The 20635-nt window shown below is 40.5% G+C and overlaps 1 protein-coding gene and 1 long non-coding RNA gene across 2 annotated transcripts in view; one reads left to right on the forward strand and one right to left on the reverse strand.

The window, feature by feature from the left end:
• The window catches only part of epg5 (ectopic P-granules autophagy protein 5 homolog (C. elegans)), a 229378-nt gene that overhangs the window by 202367 nt on the left and 6376 nt on the right, over positions 1 to 20635 (forward strand). Inside the window, exons 35-42 of the mRNA XM_068032710.1 lie at positions 5443 to 5546; positions 5975 to 6150; positions 10530 to 10715; positions 11705 to 11908; positions 14158 to 14302; positions 15570 to 15812; positions 18684 to 18903; positions 20068 to 20283. Coding sequence (XP_067888811.1) covers positions 5443 to 5546; positions 5975 to 6150; positions 10530 to 10715; positions 11705 to 11908; positions 14158 to 14302; positions 15570 to 15812; positions 18684 to 18903; positions 20068 to 20283 — 1494 coding nt within the window. The remainder of the gene's footprint in view (positions 1 to 5442; positions 5547 to 5974; positions 6151 to 10529; positions 10716 to 11704; positions 11909 to 14157; positions 14303 to 15569; positions 15813 to 18683; positions 18904 to 20067; positions 20284 to 20635) is intronic.
• The window catches only part of LOC137370411 (uncharacterized), a 169963-nt gene that overhangs the window by 17277 nt on the left and 132051 nt on the right, over positions 1 to 20635 (reverse strand). Inside the window, exon 2 of the long non-coding RNA XR_010975133.1 lies at positions 6238 to 6321. This is a non-coding gene — a long non-coding RNA (uncharacterized lncRNA). The remainder of the gene's footprint in view (positions 1 to 6237; positions 6322 to 20635) is intronic.

Below are 20635 nucleotides of genomic sequence, written 5' to 3' on the forward strand. Positions count from 1 at the left end.
CAGAGGACACAGTCTCAGAATAAGTGGTAGGCCATTTAGGACTGAGATGAGGAAAAATTTCTTCACTCAGAGGGTGGTGAATCTTTGTAATTCTCCACCCCAGAGGGCTGTGGAAGCTCAATCATTGAGTATGTTTAAGACAGAGATCGATATATTTCTAGATACTAAAGATATCAACAGATATGGCATAAGTGTAGGAAAATGTCATTGAGGTAGAGGATCAGCCATGATGTACTTGAATAGCGGGGCCGGATGGCCTATTCCTGCTATTTCCAATGTTTATCCTTGCTGACCTTCCATCTTCCACCCTCAATAAACTTGCTGATCCAAAACTCTGTTTCCTAAATCCTAACTCACACCAAGCCTCATTCACCCATCACCCTGCGCTCCCAGTTAAGCAACATCTCAATTTTAAAATTCTCATCCATGTTTTCATATCCCTTCATGGATAAAGGGGAACCAGTGGATGTGGTGTACTTGGAGTTCCAGAAAGCATTTGACAAGGTGCCACAAGAAAGGTTAGTAAACAAAATTAAAGCACATGGTATAGGGGATAACATATTAGCGTGGATAAAGGATTGGATAGCTGACAGAAACAGAGTAGGCATAAATTGGTCTTTTTCAGATCGGCAAGCTGTACCTATTGGAGTGCCACAAGGATCAGTATTGAGGCCTCAACTCTTTACAATCTATATCAATGACTTGGATGAAGGGACAGAATGTATGGTTGCTAAATTTGCTGATGACACAAAGATAGGTAGGAGAGTAAGTTGTGAAGAGGACAAAAGGAGTCTGCAAAGGGATATAGATCGGTTAACTAAGTGGGCAAAGATTTGGTAGATGGAGTATAATGTGGGAAAGTGTGAACTTGTCTACTTTGGCTGGAAAAATAGAAAAGCAATGATTATTTAAATGGAGAGAGATTGCAGTGATTAAGAAGGCAAATGCAATGTTGTCATTTATTGCAAGGGGAATTGACTATAAAAGTAGAGATGTTTTGCTGCTGTTGTACAGGGCATTGGTGAGACCATATCTAGAGTATTGTGTACAGTTTTGGTCTTTCTTAAGAAAGGATATGATTGCATTGGAAGCAGTTCAGAGAAGGTTCACTTGACTGATTCCTGGAATGAGAGGGTTATCTTATGAGGAAAGGTTGGGTCTGTATTCATTGGAGTTTAGAAGGATGAGAGGTGATCTTATTAAAACATATAAGATCCTGAAGGGACATGACAGGGTGGATGTTGAATGGGTGTACCCCCTTGTGGGAGAGACTAAAACTAGGACGGCACAGTTTAAAAATAAGAGGTCTCCCATTTACGAGAGAGATGAGAAACTTTTTCTCTCAGAGGGTCGTCAGTCTGTGAAACATTCTTCCCCAGACAGTGGTGGAGGCAGGGTCATTCAATGTTTTTAAAGCAGAGGTGGACAGATTCTTGACCTAAAAGGGAGTCAAAGGATATTGGGGGTAGGCAGGAAAGAGGTGTTGAATCCACAAACAGACCAGCCATGATCTTATAGAATGGCGGAACAAACTTGAGGGGCTGAAGAGCCTACTCCTGCTTCTAGTTCATATGGTCTCGCCCTCCCTATCTCTGTAAACTCCAGCCCTACAACCATCCGAGATCTCTGCGTTCCTCCAATTCCGGTGTCTTGCTCGAACTATGGCGAAAACGCTGCAACTGCCTGGGCCCTAAGCTCTGGAATTCCCTCCCGTACCCTCTCTACATCTCTCTTTCTCCTCCTTTAAGAGGCTGCTTAAAATCTACCTCTTTGACCAAACTTTTGGTCATCAGTTCTCATGTTTCCTTATGTGGCTTGGTATCAAATCTTGTTTGATAACTATCCTGTGAAGCACCTTGGGATATTTTACTGTGTTAAAGGTGCTTTATAACTGCAAGTTGTTGTTGAGATTAGAGGCCTGCTACCCGACGGGACCCAACGACATGTGTCGGGTTCGGTTGGGGTCGGGTCCATCTTCCAGGGCCGGCTTTCGGGCACGGGTCAGGTTGAGTCCAGATCGTGTCGGGCCGGACACACACGGTAAGTGCTCTGCTGGTAAGTATTAAAAATAAAAAAACTTACCTGAGCTGGGAGTCCGGGAGGAAACTAAGTCTGCGCAATGAGCGCGTGACGTCCCTATGATGGCTCGCGCATGCGCTGCAGCTTCTTGCAGGTCCGGTGACAGGAAGGTAAGTGGTCGGGTCGGGCCAACTAGTGGTGGGTTCAGGTTGATTTGGGCTTGGAGCAAAATCGGAGGGACTCGGGCCCGCTGTGGTTCGGTCGGGTTCTTTTTCCTGACCTAAAGCAGGCCTCTAGTTGAGGTTTTTCCCTTTCTTGATTCATCCTTGGGATGTGGGCATTGCTGGCAAGGCCAGAATTTATTGCCCTCTAGGGGGTAGGGATCACAACATGGTAGAATTTCAAATTCAGTTTGAGGGTGAGCAACTTGGGTCTCAAACCAGTGTCTTCAACTTAAACAAGAGCAATTACAGAGGTATGAAGAAAGAGTTGTCTAAAGTGGGCTGGGAAAATAGACTAAGGGGAAGGTCATTGGATGAGCAGTGGCAGACATTTAAGCAGATGTTTCATAACACTCAGCAAAAATTTATCCCGGTCAAAAAGAAGGACTCGATGAGAAAGATGAACCACCCGTGGTTAACAAAGGCGGTCAAGGAGAGTATCCAATCAAAACCTAAGGCATACAGAGCGGCAAAAACTAGTGGTAGGCCATAGGACTAGGAATTTTTTAGGAACCAGCAGAGCTGATAGAGAGAAAATTGATTATGAAAGTAAATTGGCAAGAATTATAAAAGCAAACAGCAAGAGCTTCTATGGGTATATAAAAAGAGTAGCTAAAGTGAGCGTAGGACCCTTGGAGGATGCAACTGGAGAATTGATGACGGGGGACAGGGAAATGGCAGATAATTTAAACCAACATTTTGTATCAGTCTTCATGGTGGAGGATACTATAAACATCCCACAGATATCAGATAAGCAAGGAGCTAATGGGAGGAAAGATCTTGTAACAGCCTCTATCACGAAGGACAAAGTATTTGACAAACTAATGGGACTAAAGGCAAACAAGTCGCCAGGACCTGACGGCCTGCATCCAAGAGATAGTGGAGGCATTGGTCTAAATATTCCAGAACTCACTGAATTCCAGGAGGGTCCCAGGACGCCCCTGTTCAAGAAGGGAAGGAGACAAAAAGCAGGAAACTATAGGCCAGTCAGCCTAACATCGGTCATTGGGAAAATGCTAGAGTCCATTATTAAGCAAGAAATAGGACATTTAGAAAAGCTTAACACAATCAAACAGTGTCAACATGGTTTTGTGAAAGGGAAATCATGTTTGACAAATTTGCTAGAGTTCTTTGAGGATATAACAAGCAGAATTGATAAAGGGGAACCTGTAGATATAGTGTATTTAGATTTCCGGAAGGCATTCGATAAGGTGCCACATAAAAGATTATTGCACAAGAGGGGAGCTCACAGTATTTGGGGTAATGTATTAGCATGGATTGAGGATTGGTCAACTCACAGAAGACAGAGAGTCAGGATTAATGGGTCTTTTTCAGGTTGGAAAGACATAACTAGTGGAGTGCCACAAGAATCAGTTCTAGGGCCTCAATTATGTACTAACTATATTAATGACTTGGAGGAGGGAGCAAAGTGTAATATATCCAAATTTGCTGTTGATACAAAAATAGGTGGGAGGGCATGTTGTGATGAGAACATTAGGAATCTGCAAGGGGATATAGATAGGTTGAGTAAGTGGGCAAAAACTTGGCAGATGGAATTTAATGTAGGAAAGTGTGAGGTCATGTACTTTGGTAGGAAGAATCAAAAGGCAGACTATTATTTAAATAGAGAGTCTCCAAAAAAAGTGCAGCACTGGGTATTCTGTGCATGAAACACAAAAAGTTAGCATGCAGGTACAGCAAGTAATTAAGAAGGCAAATGGAATTTTGGCCTTTATTGCTAGGGGGTTGGAGTTTAAAAATAGGGAAGTCTTGTTTCAACTGTACAGGATGTTGGTGAGGCCGCACCTGGAGTACTGTGAACAGTTTTGGTCCCCGTATTTATGAAAGGATATACTGGCATTGGAGGCAGTTCAAAACAGATTCACTCGGCTGATTCCTGGGATGAAGGGGTTGCCTTGGAGGCAGTACATTGAAAGTTCATTACATTGGTCCCTGGGATGAGAGGGTTGTACTGTGATGAGAGACTGAATAAATTGGATCTATATTCTCTGGAATTTAGAAGGATGAGAGGTGATCTCATTGAAATATTACAAGGGGCTTGACAGAGTAGACACAGAGCTTCTTTCCTCTGGCTGGGGAGTCTTGAACAAAGGGGCATAGTCTGAGGATAAGGAGACAATTATTTAGAGAATTGTGAATCTTTGGAATTATCTGCCCCAGAGGGTTGTGGATGCTCCATCATTGACTAGATTTAAGGCTGTGATAGACAGATTTTTGGTGTCTCAGGGAATTAAAGGATATGGGGAGCGGGCAGGAAAGTGAAGTTGAAGCTGAAGATCAGCTATGATTGTATTGAGTGGCGGAGCAGGCTCGAGGGGCTATATGGCCTATTCCTGCTCCTATTTCTTATGTTCTTATAGGACATGGTAGTTTCTCACTTGTTGGAAATGGTCATTGCCTGGCACTTGTGTGGCATGAATGTCACTTGTCACTTAGCCCAAGCCTGAATGTTGTCCATGTCTTGCTGCATGTGGATGCAGACTGCTGCAGTATTTGAGGAGTTGCGAATGGTACGGAACAATGTGTAATTATCAGAGAACATCCCCACTTCTGAACTTATGTTGGAGGGAAGGTCATTGATGAAGCAGCTGAAGATGGTTGGGCCTAGGACACTACCTTGAGGAGCTCCAGAAATATCCTGGAGCTGAACTGATTAGCCTCCAACAACCATAACCATCTTCCTTTGTGCTAGGTATAATTCTAACCATTGGAAAGGTTTTCCCCTGATTCCCATTGACTTCAGTTTTGCTAGGCTCTTTGATGCCACATTTGGTCAAATGCTGTTGTGATGTCAAGGGCAGTCACTCTCACCTCACCTCTGGAATTCAGCTCTTTTGACCATGTTTGGACCAAGTCTATAACGAGGTCTTGAGCTGAGTGGCCCTAGCAGAACCCAAATGAGCATCAATGAGCAGGTTATTGCTGTGTAAGTGCCACTTGATAGCATTATCGACAACACCTTCCATCACTTTGCTGATGATTGAGGATAGACTAATGGGATGGTAATTGGTTGGATTGGATTTGTCCTGCCTTTTGTTTCATCCGAATTCTACTAATTATAATATTTTGAATGATCGTTGATTATCACAAAAAGGCTACCAATTTTGATTGTTACCATTTGCAATTCACACTATGTTCATATGTTTTGTTGAGCATCCCAATATTGTATTTTAATTTACAGCAATAACCGTTCATATCCTTGGCTAGAGATCGACACTCCAGTAGCATCAGGGATGGTGAAGTTATTTACTAAATGTGTTGATTATCTGCATCAGAGTTTTAAAGGTAAGCTCTGATTTAATTAGGCTGATCCTTTAATTCTGGGAAGAAAGGTGGATTTGAAGGAATATGCATTATGTTCAGATATTGTAAAATTATGGAGTTAGGATCAGGCCTTGCTGTCGATGATTGCTTAAAAATAACTGATGCTAACCCCAGGTACCAAGTAACTCGCAATAAAATAATGTTGAAGAGAAAGAATTCACATTTATATATCAAGTTGTCAGACAATCCCAAAGTGCTTCACACCCTAAAAGCTATATTTTGAGGTGCAGCGTCTGTTGTTTGGATAAATTCAAGGAAAATGTCACATAAAGGACACAATCATGAGTTATTTTCTTTGCTATTTTAGCCTCAACAGCAAATAATTATCATAGCAGTTGTAATTTTCTTCATTACACACAATATTATATTATTCCCTCTTTTCCTTACAGATAAACTAATTCCTGGCCAGCGAGGAGCTCTGTGGTTCCATTTGATGCATTATTGTGAAACTTGCACTGTACCCAAAATGCCAGAGTATATTCTGTATACCTACCATTCTGAATATTCCAAGCTGCCATGGAGAGAGTTGTACCCTGACCAAGCTTTAATGGAAGAGTTTTTTAAAGTAGGTCACCTAGTGAAAAGTTATTCTAATGTTGCTTTTAGTGTATCCATTTTAGACTTTCTACAAAGTTAAGCATTTTCAACTCACTTTTGCTCTCTCTATTGATTTTACAGGTTCTGAGTGCCAGTGAATTTGTCTTACTGCATTTATTGGAAGTACAGTCAAGTCCACCTAAATGAAAAGATATAAGAATAAAACATTTCAGAAATAAATTTCCATCCAAAATACTTTCCCTTTTAAATTAATAAAACATTTAGATTAATTGCAAACACTGCATTTAGTAAGGTATAAAGTGGGGTCAGAGTAAGAAAAAATGAAATAAGGCATACTGTGGGTTTACTGTGCAGGTATGTGAATGCACGAAGTGTGGTGAGCTGCAGGCACAGGTAGCCATATGGGAATATGATGTTTATTTATTTTATTTATTTATTTAGAGATACAGCACTGAAACAGGCCCTTCGGCCCACCGGGTCTGTGCCGACCAAGAACAACCCATTTATACTAACCTTACAGTAATCCCATATTCCCTACCACCTACCTGCAATTTACAATGGCCAATTTACTTATCACCTGCAAGTCTTTGGCGGTGGGAGGAAACCGGAGCACCTGGCGAAAACCCACACGGTCACAGGGAGAACTTGCAAACTCCGCACAGGCGGAGTTTGTGGCGATAATGGAGACCTGGCTCAAAAAAGGGCAGGACTCCGTACCAAATATTCCTGAAAATAGGACCTGTCCTGATGAGTGCAAGACGAAAAGCTTCGACGACATGTCTCTATTTTCAGCAATACTCAAGTTCTGTACTACCAAATGACTGTTTACTAAATATTCCTGGATACAAGGTGTTCAGGAAAGATAGGAGGAGGGATGGCACTATTGAATAAGGATAACATTACAGTGCTGGAGAGAGAGGATGTCCTAGAGGGGTCAAAGACAGAATCAGTTTGGTTAGAGCTAAGAAACTACAGAGGTTCCAATGGATATATTCCAAAGGCCACCAACTAGTGGGAAAGATGGGAACAAATCTGCAAGGAAATTACAGAGAGGTGTAAAAAAGAGAGAGTAGTTATTAAGGGGGACTTTAATTATCCTAATAGAGACTGGGTTAGTAATAGTGTAAAAGGCAGCAAGAGCAAAGAGTTTCTGAAGTGTGTTCAGGAGAATTTTCCAGGTCAGTATGTTTCCAGTCCAACAAGGAAGGAGGCATTGCTAGATCTAGTTCTGGGGAATGAGGTGGGGTAAGTGGATCAAGTGTCAGTAAAGAAAGGGGAGGCGGTGGCGTAGTGGTATTGTCACTGGACTAGTGACCCAAAGACCCAGGGTATTGCTCTGGGGACATGGGTTCAAATCCCACCACAGCAGAAGGTAGAATTTGAATTCAATTAACAAATCTGGAATTAAAAAAAGCTAGTCTAATGATGGCCATGAAACCATTGTCGATTGTTGTAAAAAACCCATCTGGTTCACTAATGTCGTTTAGGGAAGAAAATCTGCTGTCCTTACCTGGTCTGGCCTACATGTGACTCCAGCAATGTGGTTGACTCTTACATGCCCTCTGAAATAGCCTAGCAAGCCACTCAGTTAGGGCAATTAGGGATGAGCAATAAATGCTGGTCTGGCCAGCGACGCCCACATCCCATGAATGAATTTTTAAAAACATTTAGCGGACAGTGACCAATCTATCATAAGGTTTAGGTCAACTATGGAAAAGGGCAAGGAGCAATCCAGTGCAAAAATAATTGGGGGAAGGCCAATTTTAATGGGGTGAGAATAAATCTGGCCCTGGTAAATTGGAATCCAAGAATGGCAGGCAAAACTGGAATTTAACAATGGATTACCTTTAAAGAGGAGATAGTTCAGGTATAGTCAAGGTACATTTCCACCAGATGGAAAGGTAGGATAAATTAAATTTAGAGTTCCCTGGATGATGAAAGAGAGTAAGATGAAGCAGAAACAGGGTGCAGATATCAGGTTGTTAATACAAATGAGAACCAGGCTGAATATAGAAACTTCAGAACTCAACTATGTAGCGTCCTCCAGCCCAAAAAACAACCATTCACCACCACTCCGTTTCCAGTCACACAGCCAACTTCATATTCATGCTGCCATTGTCCCTTTTATTTCATGGGCTTCAACTCTACTGACAAGCCTGCTATGTGGCAATTTACCAAACGCCTTTTGGAAGTCCACGTACACCACAGCAACAGCATTACCCTTATAAACCCTCTCTGTTAACTTATTGAAGGTGACAGGGCAGGTTGAGAAAATTAATAAGGCATACAGGATTCTAGGCTTTATAAATAGAAGTTGAGAGTACAAAAGTCAGGATGTTATGATGAGCCTTTATAAAACACTGGTTCAGTCACAGCTGGAGTATTGTGTCCAATTCTGAGCACCACACTTTAGGAAGGATGTGAAGGTATTGGAGAGGGTGCAAGATTTACGAGAATGGTTACAAGGACGTTTGCCGAAGCTGAGACTGTTCTCCTTAGAGAAAAGAATGTTGAGAGGAGATTTGATAAGGGTTGCAAAATTAGAAGGGTCTGGACAAAGTAGATGGGGGAGAAACTGTTCAGATTGGCAGAAGGGTCAAGAACCAGCGGACAAGTGATTGGCAAATGAACCAGAGGTGACAGGAGGAAAAACTTTACAATCATGGCTTTCAAAAGGAAATTGGATAATTATCTGAAGGGAAAAGATTTGCAGGGCTGTGGGAAAAGAGCAGGGGAGTGGAACTAGCTGAGTTGCTCTCGCAGAGAGATTCAATCATAAGAACATAAGATGTAGGGGCAATAGTTGGCCCCTTGGACAAGATTATATGTTGGTGACGGGGGTCTCAACGTCCAGAAAAAGCGACGCTGAAAACTCCACATCGCCTCTTCTCCGGAAACCCCACTGAATCTAATGCCAATTAGGCATTTAAGTGGGCCTTGCACGAGATCAAAGACTGTCGTCAGAAGTCCCGCCCTCGGAGAGCTGCCGGCCATTCAGGCTGGCAGCTGTTCCAGTGAGCAGCGCCATACCTGGCTGCTGCCGGAGGAGCACCTGACCCAGGCCACAGGTAGGTCAGGGCAAGAGGGGTCTCACAGGGTGGGGGCTGCAGGGGAGGGGGCTGAGGGGGGTCTGTAGCAAGGGCAAGGGTGTGGCATTGAGTGCGCTCCCCTCTTCCCAAGGCTAGGTCCCTCATTCAAGCACAGAGTGCCTTTTAGCAAAGGAGCCCCCCATCCCCCCCTGAGACGGGAAGCATCCCACATGGTTTTTCGTGCCATGCTTCCCGTGCAGTGACGGGGCCACTTGCCGCACGGATGCCTGTGGTGGAAGTGGAATGATCCCCTTAATTGGGGAGTAATTGCCCAGTTAAAGGCCTCAATTGGCAGGGCCGGAAGGCCAGACTAAATTTTGGCGGAAGGGGGAAGATGCAGGAACCCCGCCACCAACCCACACAATCTTATGCTCTCCCCGCCTCCAAACCCACTGCGGGGAGAGCATAAAATTCCCACCCTTGAGTCTCAATCGGTTTAATAATGTGTTCAGCATTTTTACAAACATTTTTGTCTTGATTTATAAATCATGTGACCAGTTCGGTCTTTTTCACCTCCAGCACTTTTGTGTTCGGTTGTGAAAACCACCTCATCAGGTGCTAATGTTCAAACTTTTTGATGCTTATAACTTACCTGTATTTTAGTGGTTTTACTGTTAAGTACTGTACGGTATTGATATATGAGATTGTTTGTTTTAAAAGGTCCTTTTTAAAGATTTATTCTGCACTATAATATGTATATTATCTAATAATTTGACAGTGCTGTAATTGCAATCCAGTTTGCATTCATTGTTAACTTCTTGATACACAGTTAAAACTGATAAAACAAAAGAACAGTGAATAAAGTTGTTTAACAATGTACTGATTTATTTAACAGTTTGCACTGTAATACTATTCAAATAGTTTTACAATCAGTGGAACAAGAATGGTGCTTTCTGGCAACCCTGGTCAAGCATTTCATAGTTTAAAAACTAGTAACTTCATCATTGCTAAAACAATAAAATAGGACTTTACCAGTTGATGTAAATATGGATTGGTTGGCCTTTAAATCATTAAGTAGTCTAACAAAATTTTGTCTCAGAGAAATATTTGAGGGTATTTGCGAAGAGTATTGCTGCAGAGAAGGTGTTGTGAGCTTAAGGGATATGACTCTTTTCAGGTGAAAGGTTTTTCTATTCCTTTTGTTTATGGAGATATGGTTGGAATTGGCAGTGACTGTTGCAGTCCAGAGAAATATTCAACTGTTTGGTGTTTATGTTTAATGTTAGTTTAGTTCTGCATAAAGCCAAGGAGAGGACAGTGGCCAACCTCGGTGTTTAATCTCTATCTTGTCTTTCAGGTAGAGAGAGGAAGTCCAAAGAGCTGTTTCCTATTTTTGGGAACTTTGCTATGTGAAGTTAACTGGGTCAGTGTTCTTTCAGATGCTTGGAATCCCCAACCTCTCTTACAAACACGAACTATGGTTGTCTATTTGCTGTTTATGATGGTTTTTCTATCAAAAGAAGACAAACTTATAAGTGAACCAGTAAGTAGTTTTGTATTTTCTCTTGACTATCTTTCCATTAGGAGGTATTGCAATATCTTATTAAAGGAACAGATTCATTAATTCTTAGAGTAACTGAACATGGTTGTAAGTTGTTGTACTAATGGCATTTTCTCAGCTAAAATGTAATTTAGAAAGCTTACTTTATAATTGATCCAGACAAGTAATTTTTAAAATGCAGAATTAAAAAAGTATAACTTCAAATCTATGGTTAAGTCCATCTATGCTGTTGATGCACCACAGCCAAATGTGAGATTTAACTATCGTTTGTGCAACTAAAGTTGATATAATTCAAGGATATTAAAGTTACAAACTGGTTGCTGTCAGTCTTACTAGTAGAGGTATCATACAGTCACAAAGATTTAAAAATGGGCAGAAAGTTACAGTGCCTTGCTCCAGGGGAGGGTGGGAAAATGAGCAGGTGATGTTAACTGGATGCTTCCTCTGGAAACAACATAATTGACAGGAAAATGTCACCACATTATTTTGGCCTGGGATAAGTTTGGTGTAGCAGACCTGAGGAGAGTGGCAATCTGTGCTTTTCATGTTTCTGAAATGTAGGTTTATTATCAGCATTAGGAATAAAGAAAACATTGATTAGAGGGCCCTGGTGTTATGAAAAAAAAATCTTGATAGTTACAAAAATTCTGATTTTATGTGATTTTTGTCCACTATTCAAACATGACATTAATTTGGCAAATTAATACTTCTATTGTACAATAAATTCATGTGTATTTTTTAATTTCATTTTATTTTTATTTTCAAAACTGATGTCACAGTATTGCTTCTTGGAAAATTGAAGTCTTCACAAGCATTTGGGTGCAGTTACACCTTTTGATTCTTAGATGATCTGGAAGAATTTTACTGTTCCATCTTGGATCCTTTGATGAAAAAGCTAAATAATCATGCTTATTTAATTTTATTCATAACTTAAGTTTCACTAACCCAGCTGTTAATGCTGATCTCTGCAGGAATCCCCATTACTTAGCCTTCTTGGACAGTCAAGTGCATTACCCTGGCATTTTGTGGACATGGTATCATACCAAAAAGTCATGAGCTACTTCAGTAGTCACTACTCACCCTCCGTTGTCATCTTAAAAGATCCATCAGCTGAACTGATACTAAAGCTTTTAAAAGTTGCTGCGGGTTTTAATGAAACATTCGACGTACACAGTGTAAGTAGATATAAAAAGAAATGTATTTGTTTGGTTCAGGATGAGTTATGTTTTGAGGAAAAATGTTTTCACCCAGAGGGTGGTTGGAATCTGGAACTCACTGCCTGAAGAGGTGGTGAAGGCAGGAACCCTCAACATTTAAGAAGTATTTAGATGAGCACTTGAAACACCTTGGCATACAAGGCTACGGGCCAAGTGCTGGAAAATGGGATTAGAATAGATAGGTGCTTGATGGCCGGCATAGACACGTTGGGCCGAAGGGCCTGTTTCTGTACTGTATAACTCTATGACTCTGAGTTGTATTTACATGATTGCTTTTCTAATTCATGTCTTCCAGTACATGATACACTACTATGTTTGCCTTTGAACAATATTCACTGACTAAATGCACTTGTATTGCAAATCACTCATAGGTTTATTCAATAATACCTTGTGTGTGACATGAAAGCAGCTCTGAAATTAGACACAACCTGCAACCCAATGTGTAGTGCGATCGATACACACTCATTATAAATGTTGGAAAACAAAACTAATGAAGTAGGCGCTAAATAATGGTTGTCACTTGCTTTGCCCTGAAACCCTTGCTAGTATAAATGCTGAGAGTTTTTGAATCTGCTATTGCAGAATAACCCAATTCTAAAGAAGGGCTGATGCATGCAAGAGAAGAAACACACCAAGTAACTAGTTCAATGGTTCAACAGTCAGCGCAAAGAGGGGAGAAAAAAATCAGATTGATTTTGTTATGACCAGGTGAGAAAGGTGTCTAGGGGTCCCTTTCAGCCTTCACCTGGTCTTACTGTAACAGGGTTTAATTTTAAACCATCTGTGTTTCAAACTCCCCCTTGGTGAATCCTTGCTCACCGCTTTCCAATTATAAGACAAAGAAATGAGCACAAACAGGCTTTCTTAGGTTTAAAGAAGAAAAGTGAAATTTATTAAACTTAAACGTAAACCCTAATTCGCTTAACGACGACAGATACACGATACACACATGCAGGTAGGGACAAAAAAGAGAAGGAAAAAATAAAGTAGAAAAGTTTGAGGCAATATCTGAAGAGTTTGTTATGGTTCTTCGAGCTCACTGGAGAGTCATTTTGTAGGTTGATCTTGCTTTTCTTTGGGGCCCAGTATTATTCTTAAACCTTGTTCACTGCAGGAGACTTTTCTCTCTTGGGGCTCATGTGTCTTCAGTGGGTTTCAGTTCTGTGAGAAAGAGATGGGAGCAGACAGGAGGTCTTTTCAATCCAGCGGCACAGAGCTTTCTGCCAGTTCAAACATCGTCTCTACAATTTAAAACTCCCCATGTTGGCCAGCAGGGTGGTCATGTGACTGACTGGTTTGACCAGGTCTGTTCTGCGTATTGGGAGCAGGGAATAGCTCCTTTGTTCCAACACTATCTGCTAATATGCAAAAATGTCTTTCTGGCCAGGGGCCTGCAACCCCTTGTAATAGGCCGCCTCCTCCAGCAACAAGTTGAAAGTTAATATCCATGTGGCAAAATTAATGTGCCTCATTCTTGGCAGGTGGGGGCCTGCATGACAATTTGTTTAGAAGTTATGATTGTGAAACCTGTGCACCTATTACAGTTGACGGAAACGTTAACTTTGTTTCTGTCTCCAGAGATGCTGCCAGACCTGCTGAGTATTTCCAGCACTTTGTTTTTATTTCACATTTCCAGCATCCACAGTATTTTGCTTTTCTTTTATTACACAAATTACAGCCTTCTATTCATCTGGTCTGGACATTATATTGGAAATTGCTAAAGTTCCTGTTTAGTTTAGAGATACAGCACTGAAACAGGCCCTTCGGCCCACCAAATCTGTGCCGACCATCAACCACCCATTTATACTAATCCTACACTAATTCCATATTCCTACCACATCTCCACCTGTCCCTATATTTCCCTACCACCTACCTATACTAGGGGCAATTTATAATGGCCAATTAACCTATCAACCAGCAAGTCTTTGGCATGTGGGAGGAAACTGGAGCACCCGGAGGAAACCCACGCAGACACGGGGAGAACTTGCAAACTCCACACAGGCAGTACCCAGAATTGAACCCGGGTCGCTGGAGCTGTGAGGCTGCGGTGCTAACCACTGCGCCACTGTGCCGCCCTACTGTCACTGTGTTCACATAACAAAAGCATACTTGTATCTGTGAGGAAATTGTTTTTATTTTGATCTCATATTGGCAAATACAATTAAATGTGAGCACTTCAGTTGCTAATGTATATCTGTTTTTTTTAGGATGCTACACATAAATGCAGGGCACATGTCCATCAATTTGTCCAGTGCCTCATCACTTTGGATCAGAATGCTCAGATAGTCAATGCTCAACTAGAACATGAAATGATAACACTATTGAATGATATTGTTATCTTTAACCCACCAGGTCAGTGCATTCTGGAAACTGTCTAGGGGATAGCTTATGTTGTTAGTGGAAATCTGATTTTTGATTTGGTGAATGCAGTTTCTAATTATTTGATTTTTAGCTTTTATATGTATTATTCATTACATCACATACCGTCTGGCGTGCTATTCATCTTGTAACAGCTTGAAAACAAGTACACGTGATCATATATTTGTGGAAAATATAGAAGCAGTAGGACATCTGCATTACCACAGCATCTCCTTGTGAATGGAACAAGACAAACATAAGAGATGAGAGACCCAACCACTTGCTGAGTCAAAGATAGGGAAAGACCAACTGAGCCATCCAGACATGTTGCTGCCTCCATCTACCATCAACCTATTTTGCCTCTCCTCCTGCCCCTCCCGATCAATTTAGGAAAGACCTGTGAAATTGCTCCAAGATTGCAGATAGTCAAGTAAGCCACACGAGAATGCAGTTACCTGTACCATTATTTACAGAAAATCTTTCATTTAACTTTGATAACTTCAGATGTCCTCCATTCTCAGAAACAACCAGTTAGGTATAAGAACTGTTATATGGATCCAAATGGTGAAGAAAGAAGCTATACAGAGATCCTTTTCTTGATAGTGGGTTTATTCACAGAATGCAGCATTGCATAACTCTGCCTCCTGCCTTCATCCCCAATGTCCCAGCAGACTCTCTTTATATCCACTCTATGTCCTTAATTAAACAATGCCCTTCAGCTGTGTGTCTTGAACAACAAATTAACCTATCATTAACAGGAACCACATTGTGGATACAATGAAAAACTTACCTAGCTACATGCTCGTACAGGGGCACACACACACAATTTTATTTGAAATAGGAAAGATGGGTGTAGAAACAGGAGTAGGCCATTCAGCGCCTTAGGTCTGTTACATCATTCAATCAGATTTTTTAAATTATTCATTCATGGGATATGGGTGACGCTGGCAAGACCAGCATTTATTGTCTGTCCCTAATTGCTCGTGAGAAAGCTGATTTGTCCCTCAACTTAATTTACCTGTCATTGATCCATATCCCTTGATATCTTTACATAACAATAAACTTATCAATCTTAGTATTGAAATCTACAGACTTTTGGAGCAGAGTTCCTGAATTTAGCATTATAAATATAATTTCAAAAATCATAATCAAGTGCATCTGAAGGTAAGTTAGTAATCGACCTACTGTATATTTAGTTAAATTTACTGGTGAATCGTCAGTTTTTCATGAATAGTATTTTTCTTCCATTTCCTTTCCTCAGATGTGGACAGTCAAATGCGTCACATGGCAATAGCCAGCCTTTTTATGGAAGTACTGATGATGCTGAATAACACCAGTGTTACATCAGCAGAATCACTGCGAGTGAGTTTGCGGTCTTGGATTGAGAGTAAGATGCACTATAATCTCGCGTTACCACTACTGACTGCAACTTGTCAAAGTCTAGCATCTGTTAAACACATGGCAGAAACTACTGAAGGGTGCATCATGGCTTATTTCAAGGATGGTAAGCAGTATGTGTATGTTTGAGGAACTGGTTTCATTTTCTTCAACTTTTACCTAGCTAGATGTGCCTGTAACATTCCAGAATTTTTTTTCAATTTGACCTTAGATTGAGCTCACAAAGAGTTAACTCTTAGCAAGAAGTAAGCTGTCTAGGATGTTCAAGACAAACTAGTTGAAACACCAGACAAATCAGCTATCGCAAAATTATGTATTCTTGCATAACGGATCAACGAGAGACAATTGGGTATCTTCCAACACATACTATTGATGTTTGCATCTTGCACATTAGAATGGTTTTCATTCAGAGATGCCAAAGAAGTGCATGGGGGCATAGCTAAACAGACCATGTACTTGCCATGGCTCCTACCCCACGGGTGGAGGTTTCTCATTTAAGATGGTAGCTTTAGTAGACTTGACTTGCAATGCATGCCTGACTGGCCTATATTCCACCCTCCCTGTAAACATGAGCCCATTTCCTAACTGAATCCAAGTCCTGTCCACCCATCACCCTTGTGCGCGCTGACCTACATTGGCTCCCGGTTAAGCAATGCATCTACTTAAAAATTCTCATCCTTGTTTTCAAATCCCTCCGTGGCCTTGCTCCTCCCTATCTCTGTAACTTCCTCAAGCTCTGCAACCCTCTGAGATACGTCCAATTTTAGCCCCTTCAGCATTCCTGATTTTAATTGCTCCACTGTTAGTGACTGAGCCTTCAGTTGCCTCATCACTAAGGTCTGGAATTCCCTCCCTAAAACTTTTTACCTCTCGACCTCTCTTCCCTCCTTTAAACCTATCTCTTTGACCAAGCTTTTGGTCATCTGCCCTAGTGTCTCCTTATGTGGCTCGGTGTCAAATTTTGTTTGATAATGCTGCTGTGTAGCTTCTCAGGACGCTTTACTGCAGTAATGGTACTATATAAGTACAAGTTGCCATTGTTTGGCAGCTCAGTGAGCCAATTCTCAACACAGAGGGAGGGATTAGCGTGCAGTCTGTCTCTTTTTGCTCTCTGATGAGAGCAATTTTTGCCAGTTTAGAATCTGGCAGTCAATGAGGCATTGATATCTTTCCTTCTCTGGTTAGTGCCAGACAGTTCATAACTGTGATCTATGTAACTGAAATATAAAACAAGTGGAGAGTATTGTGCAGTATGTCATAATGTACCTTCAGAGTTTTAACAAGGACAGGTTTTCAGAGAATTATGTAAGTTAGGTTAATTTTTGTAATACATACCTGAGTTTTATTTCTTATAACTTGTCATTGCGACAATAATGATGAAATTTATAATTAAGACTGGGAATAATATTTCTGCTGTGTTTACATCACAGAATCACCGAAATGTTACAGTGCAGAAGGAGGCCATTCAGCCCATCGTGTTCGCACCAGCTCTCCGAAAGAACAACTCACTCAGTCCCATTCCCCCATCTTCTCCCCGTAACCCTGCACATTCTTCCTTTTCATATAACCATCTAATTCCCTTTTGAATGCTTCAACTGAACCTGCCTCTACCACACTCTCAGGCAGTGCATTCCAAACCTCTCTGCGGGTTAACCACTCTCGGCATGAAAATGTTTTTCCTTATGTCACTTTTGTTTCTCTTACCAAATACTTTAAATCTGTGCCCTCTCATTCTCGATCCTTTCACGAGTGGGAACAGTTTCTCTCTATCTACTCTGTCCAGACCCCTCATAATTTTGAACACCTCTATCAAATCACCTCTCGGCCTTCTCTTCAAGGAAAACAGTCCTAACTTCTCCAATCTGTCTTCATAACTGAAGTTCCACATTCCTGGAATCATTGTCATAAATCCTTTCTGTACACTCTTCAGTGCCCTCACGTCTTTCCAAAATCATTGTCATAAATCCTTTCTGTACACTCTTCAGTGCCCTTACGTCTTTCCTAAAGTGTGGTGCCCAGAACTGGACGCAGTACCCAGCTGAGGCCGAACTAGTGTCTTAGACAAGTTCAACATAACCTCCTTGCTCTTGTACTCAATGCCCCTATTAATAAAGCCCAGGATACTGTATGCATTATTAACCACTCTCTCAACCTGTCCTGTCACCTTCAATGACTTATGCACATATACACCCAGGTCCCTCTGCTCCTGCACCCCCTTTAGGATTGTACCCTTTATACTGTCTCTCCATGTTCTTCCTACCAAAATGAATCAATTCACATTTCTGTGCATTGAACTTTAGTTGCCACCTGTCTGCCCATTCCACCAACTTGTCTATGTCCTTTTGGAGTTCTACACTATCCTCCTCACAGTTCACAATGCTTCCAAGTTTCGTATCATCTGCAGACTTTGAAATTGTGCCCTGTACACCAAGGTCTAGGTCATTAATATATATCAGAAAAAGCAGTTCATCTTGTGTTCATGGTTGTGTATCGAAGTAAAATAACTAAGAACAGGTGTTGCAAAATTCTGTTACAAGATTGTCAAAAGTAGGTGCGATCGATTTCCACAAAACATTCCATACTTTCATTCTTTCTTCACATTGCCAGAACTAGCCATATTTGCAAGCTCCACTGCACATTAAAGCTCACTTGCGCAATTGCTTAGTATTTTACCTAACAATATTTTCTGCATAATAAGTTGACTCCATTTATCCTGACACTGCAACTGCAATTCCATATAAACTCAGCAAAATGTAAATTGGCCCCAGAATTTTTAGGTTTAAAACTGAGCAATATTAGTGTTGTATTTTGTTTTAAATATCCCAACTTTTAATTTAAAACTTGTACAATAACATTCTGCGAAAGCTACTTGTTTGTACACTTATAACTATGATGATTTATGATGAAACAGATTTTTCTAATTTTTTAAAATTATTTTTACTGTTTTAGTAACCAAGATGTGTTTTATTTTATCTAGGAGCATGTCTTGATCAGCATTTTGGATGGGGACCAATTTTAGTATCTCTTCAAGTACCGGAACTAACTGCAGAAGAATTTCTAAAAGAGTGCTTGGATTTAGGAAGTTATTTGACACTTTATGTGTACATACTTCAGCGTTTGAACATGGAGCAGACTCTATCCAACGAAATGAAAATGTTGGTTCTACTTAACAAATGGATAGAGCAAGTCTTTCCTAGGTAACATTGATAAAATATATGGCTCCCCAAAGTTACTCTTATTTAAAGTGATTCTGAAAGAATTTTAGTTGGTTTTTCTTTTAAATGGTGATGGGAATGCCAGACTGATATAAGAATGTTTTATTTAATCTGCATGGAACCTTCAGATCCAGAGCCACAATTGTGTAATAAAAAATTTCAAGTCCATGTTTTAATTTAATGGAATAAGTATGCAACAAGAAAGAAAGAAAGAAAAGCAATTTAAAATGATATACGCCATTATCTAGGCGGCATTGAATTACTTTGACTTATTATGTAATCAGATATGATGAACAATTTGCACAACAACATTGCACAAATAGCAATGAGACAATTGATTTTTTTGGTGGTACTGGTAAGGGAAAAGTGTTGGCCAGGTCATCTGAAGAATTCTGTTCTTTCAATAGTGCTGGGACATTTAAAGTGTCGCTCTAGTGATATCAGTGCTACAGTTTAATTGGCCAAGACTTATAATTATACCTCCAAAAGTAACGTTTTGTTGGGGAGTGGGGAAATACTTTTAAATCTTTGAACATTAGTTTTATTTGTCCAGAGTCAGTGTGGCTGCAGGCACCAACAAGTATCAACAGTACTTCTGGTTTTGATGCCGAAATATGCATAAAAGATTTTCAGGGTACTTCTATAATTTGGCTTTTCAATCTACATGCTTGTTATTCCTGCGGCCAAATGGATAATGGAGTAGACACCAAAGAAAAATGCTAAAAGAGAGACTTTGAAGTTAGAACAAGGACAGGAAAGAGTAAAATTTAACAAATAAAAAGGATGATGAAATGAGTGTGAGTAAAAGTTTTAGGATGAAATTTTATGCAAGTTTATGCTATATATATTTTAGCCACTTAGAATTAATATTACAGGAATAAAGCCATTGCTGACATTTTTCATTTCTGTAATGGGTGGTGGTGAGCTGGTTGTTGTGCAAGTAAGCTGAAAACACACAAAAGTGGCCAACCAGAACAAAGGGTTTCCCTTTCTCAAGGATTGATGCTCTCAGAATTTAATGATGAAGGATTTGATTTTATACAAATAAAATTTACCATTTCAGACTTTAGGAATTGTGACTATTAATCTGGTAGGTGAGATTTTGTTTTCTGCTGGAAGTTAACACTGCTAATTTGTTTCAAACAGCAACACAAATGATGAGGCTAAGCTGTTCCTGTGGTGGCACAAAGTATTGCAATTAACATTGATTCAACTTGATCAGAATGATGTAACTGCATTGGAATTTTTGATGAGGATACTACATGCACTCCAAATGAAGCAGAGTCATCTGGCAGAGGAGAAGCTCTCTTCTGGAATTCTGGGAGCTATTGGTCTTGGAAGGAAGTCTCCCCTCTCAAATAGGTGAGACAATTTGTCTGAGTCCTAGCAAAAGCAAATATTTTGCAGTGTGATTTTTGCCTTTCTCCCTGTTTTCAACAACTAATTAATAAATCAGTATAATTACTTCAGACTTTGCAAAATCAGTCTTAATTCCTCATGTACAGAAATGTATTTCATATTTAACTCCTATGTAAACCATATTTTGCCAAGTTATGTTCAAGGTGTAGAAATTTTATTGAAATGCATTTTTCATCAAGCCATTATCAAAATATTACTAAATTATCTAGGGCTGGATTTTAAGAGTCTTCCATGTTGGGGTCCGTGGTGGGGGGCCCGAAAGATGGCCCCGGATGAGGCCCGCCATAGACCTCGA

Source organism: Heterodontus francisci, chromosome 1 (genome assembly GCF_036365525.1).
Source record: "Heterodontus francisci isolate sHetFra1 chromosome 1, sHetFra1.hap1, whole genome shotgun sequence".
NCBI lineage: Eukaryota > Metazoa > Chordata > Chondrichthyes > Heterodontiformes > Heterodontidae > Heterodontus > Heterodontus francisci.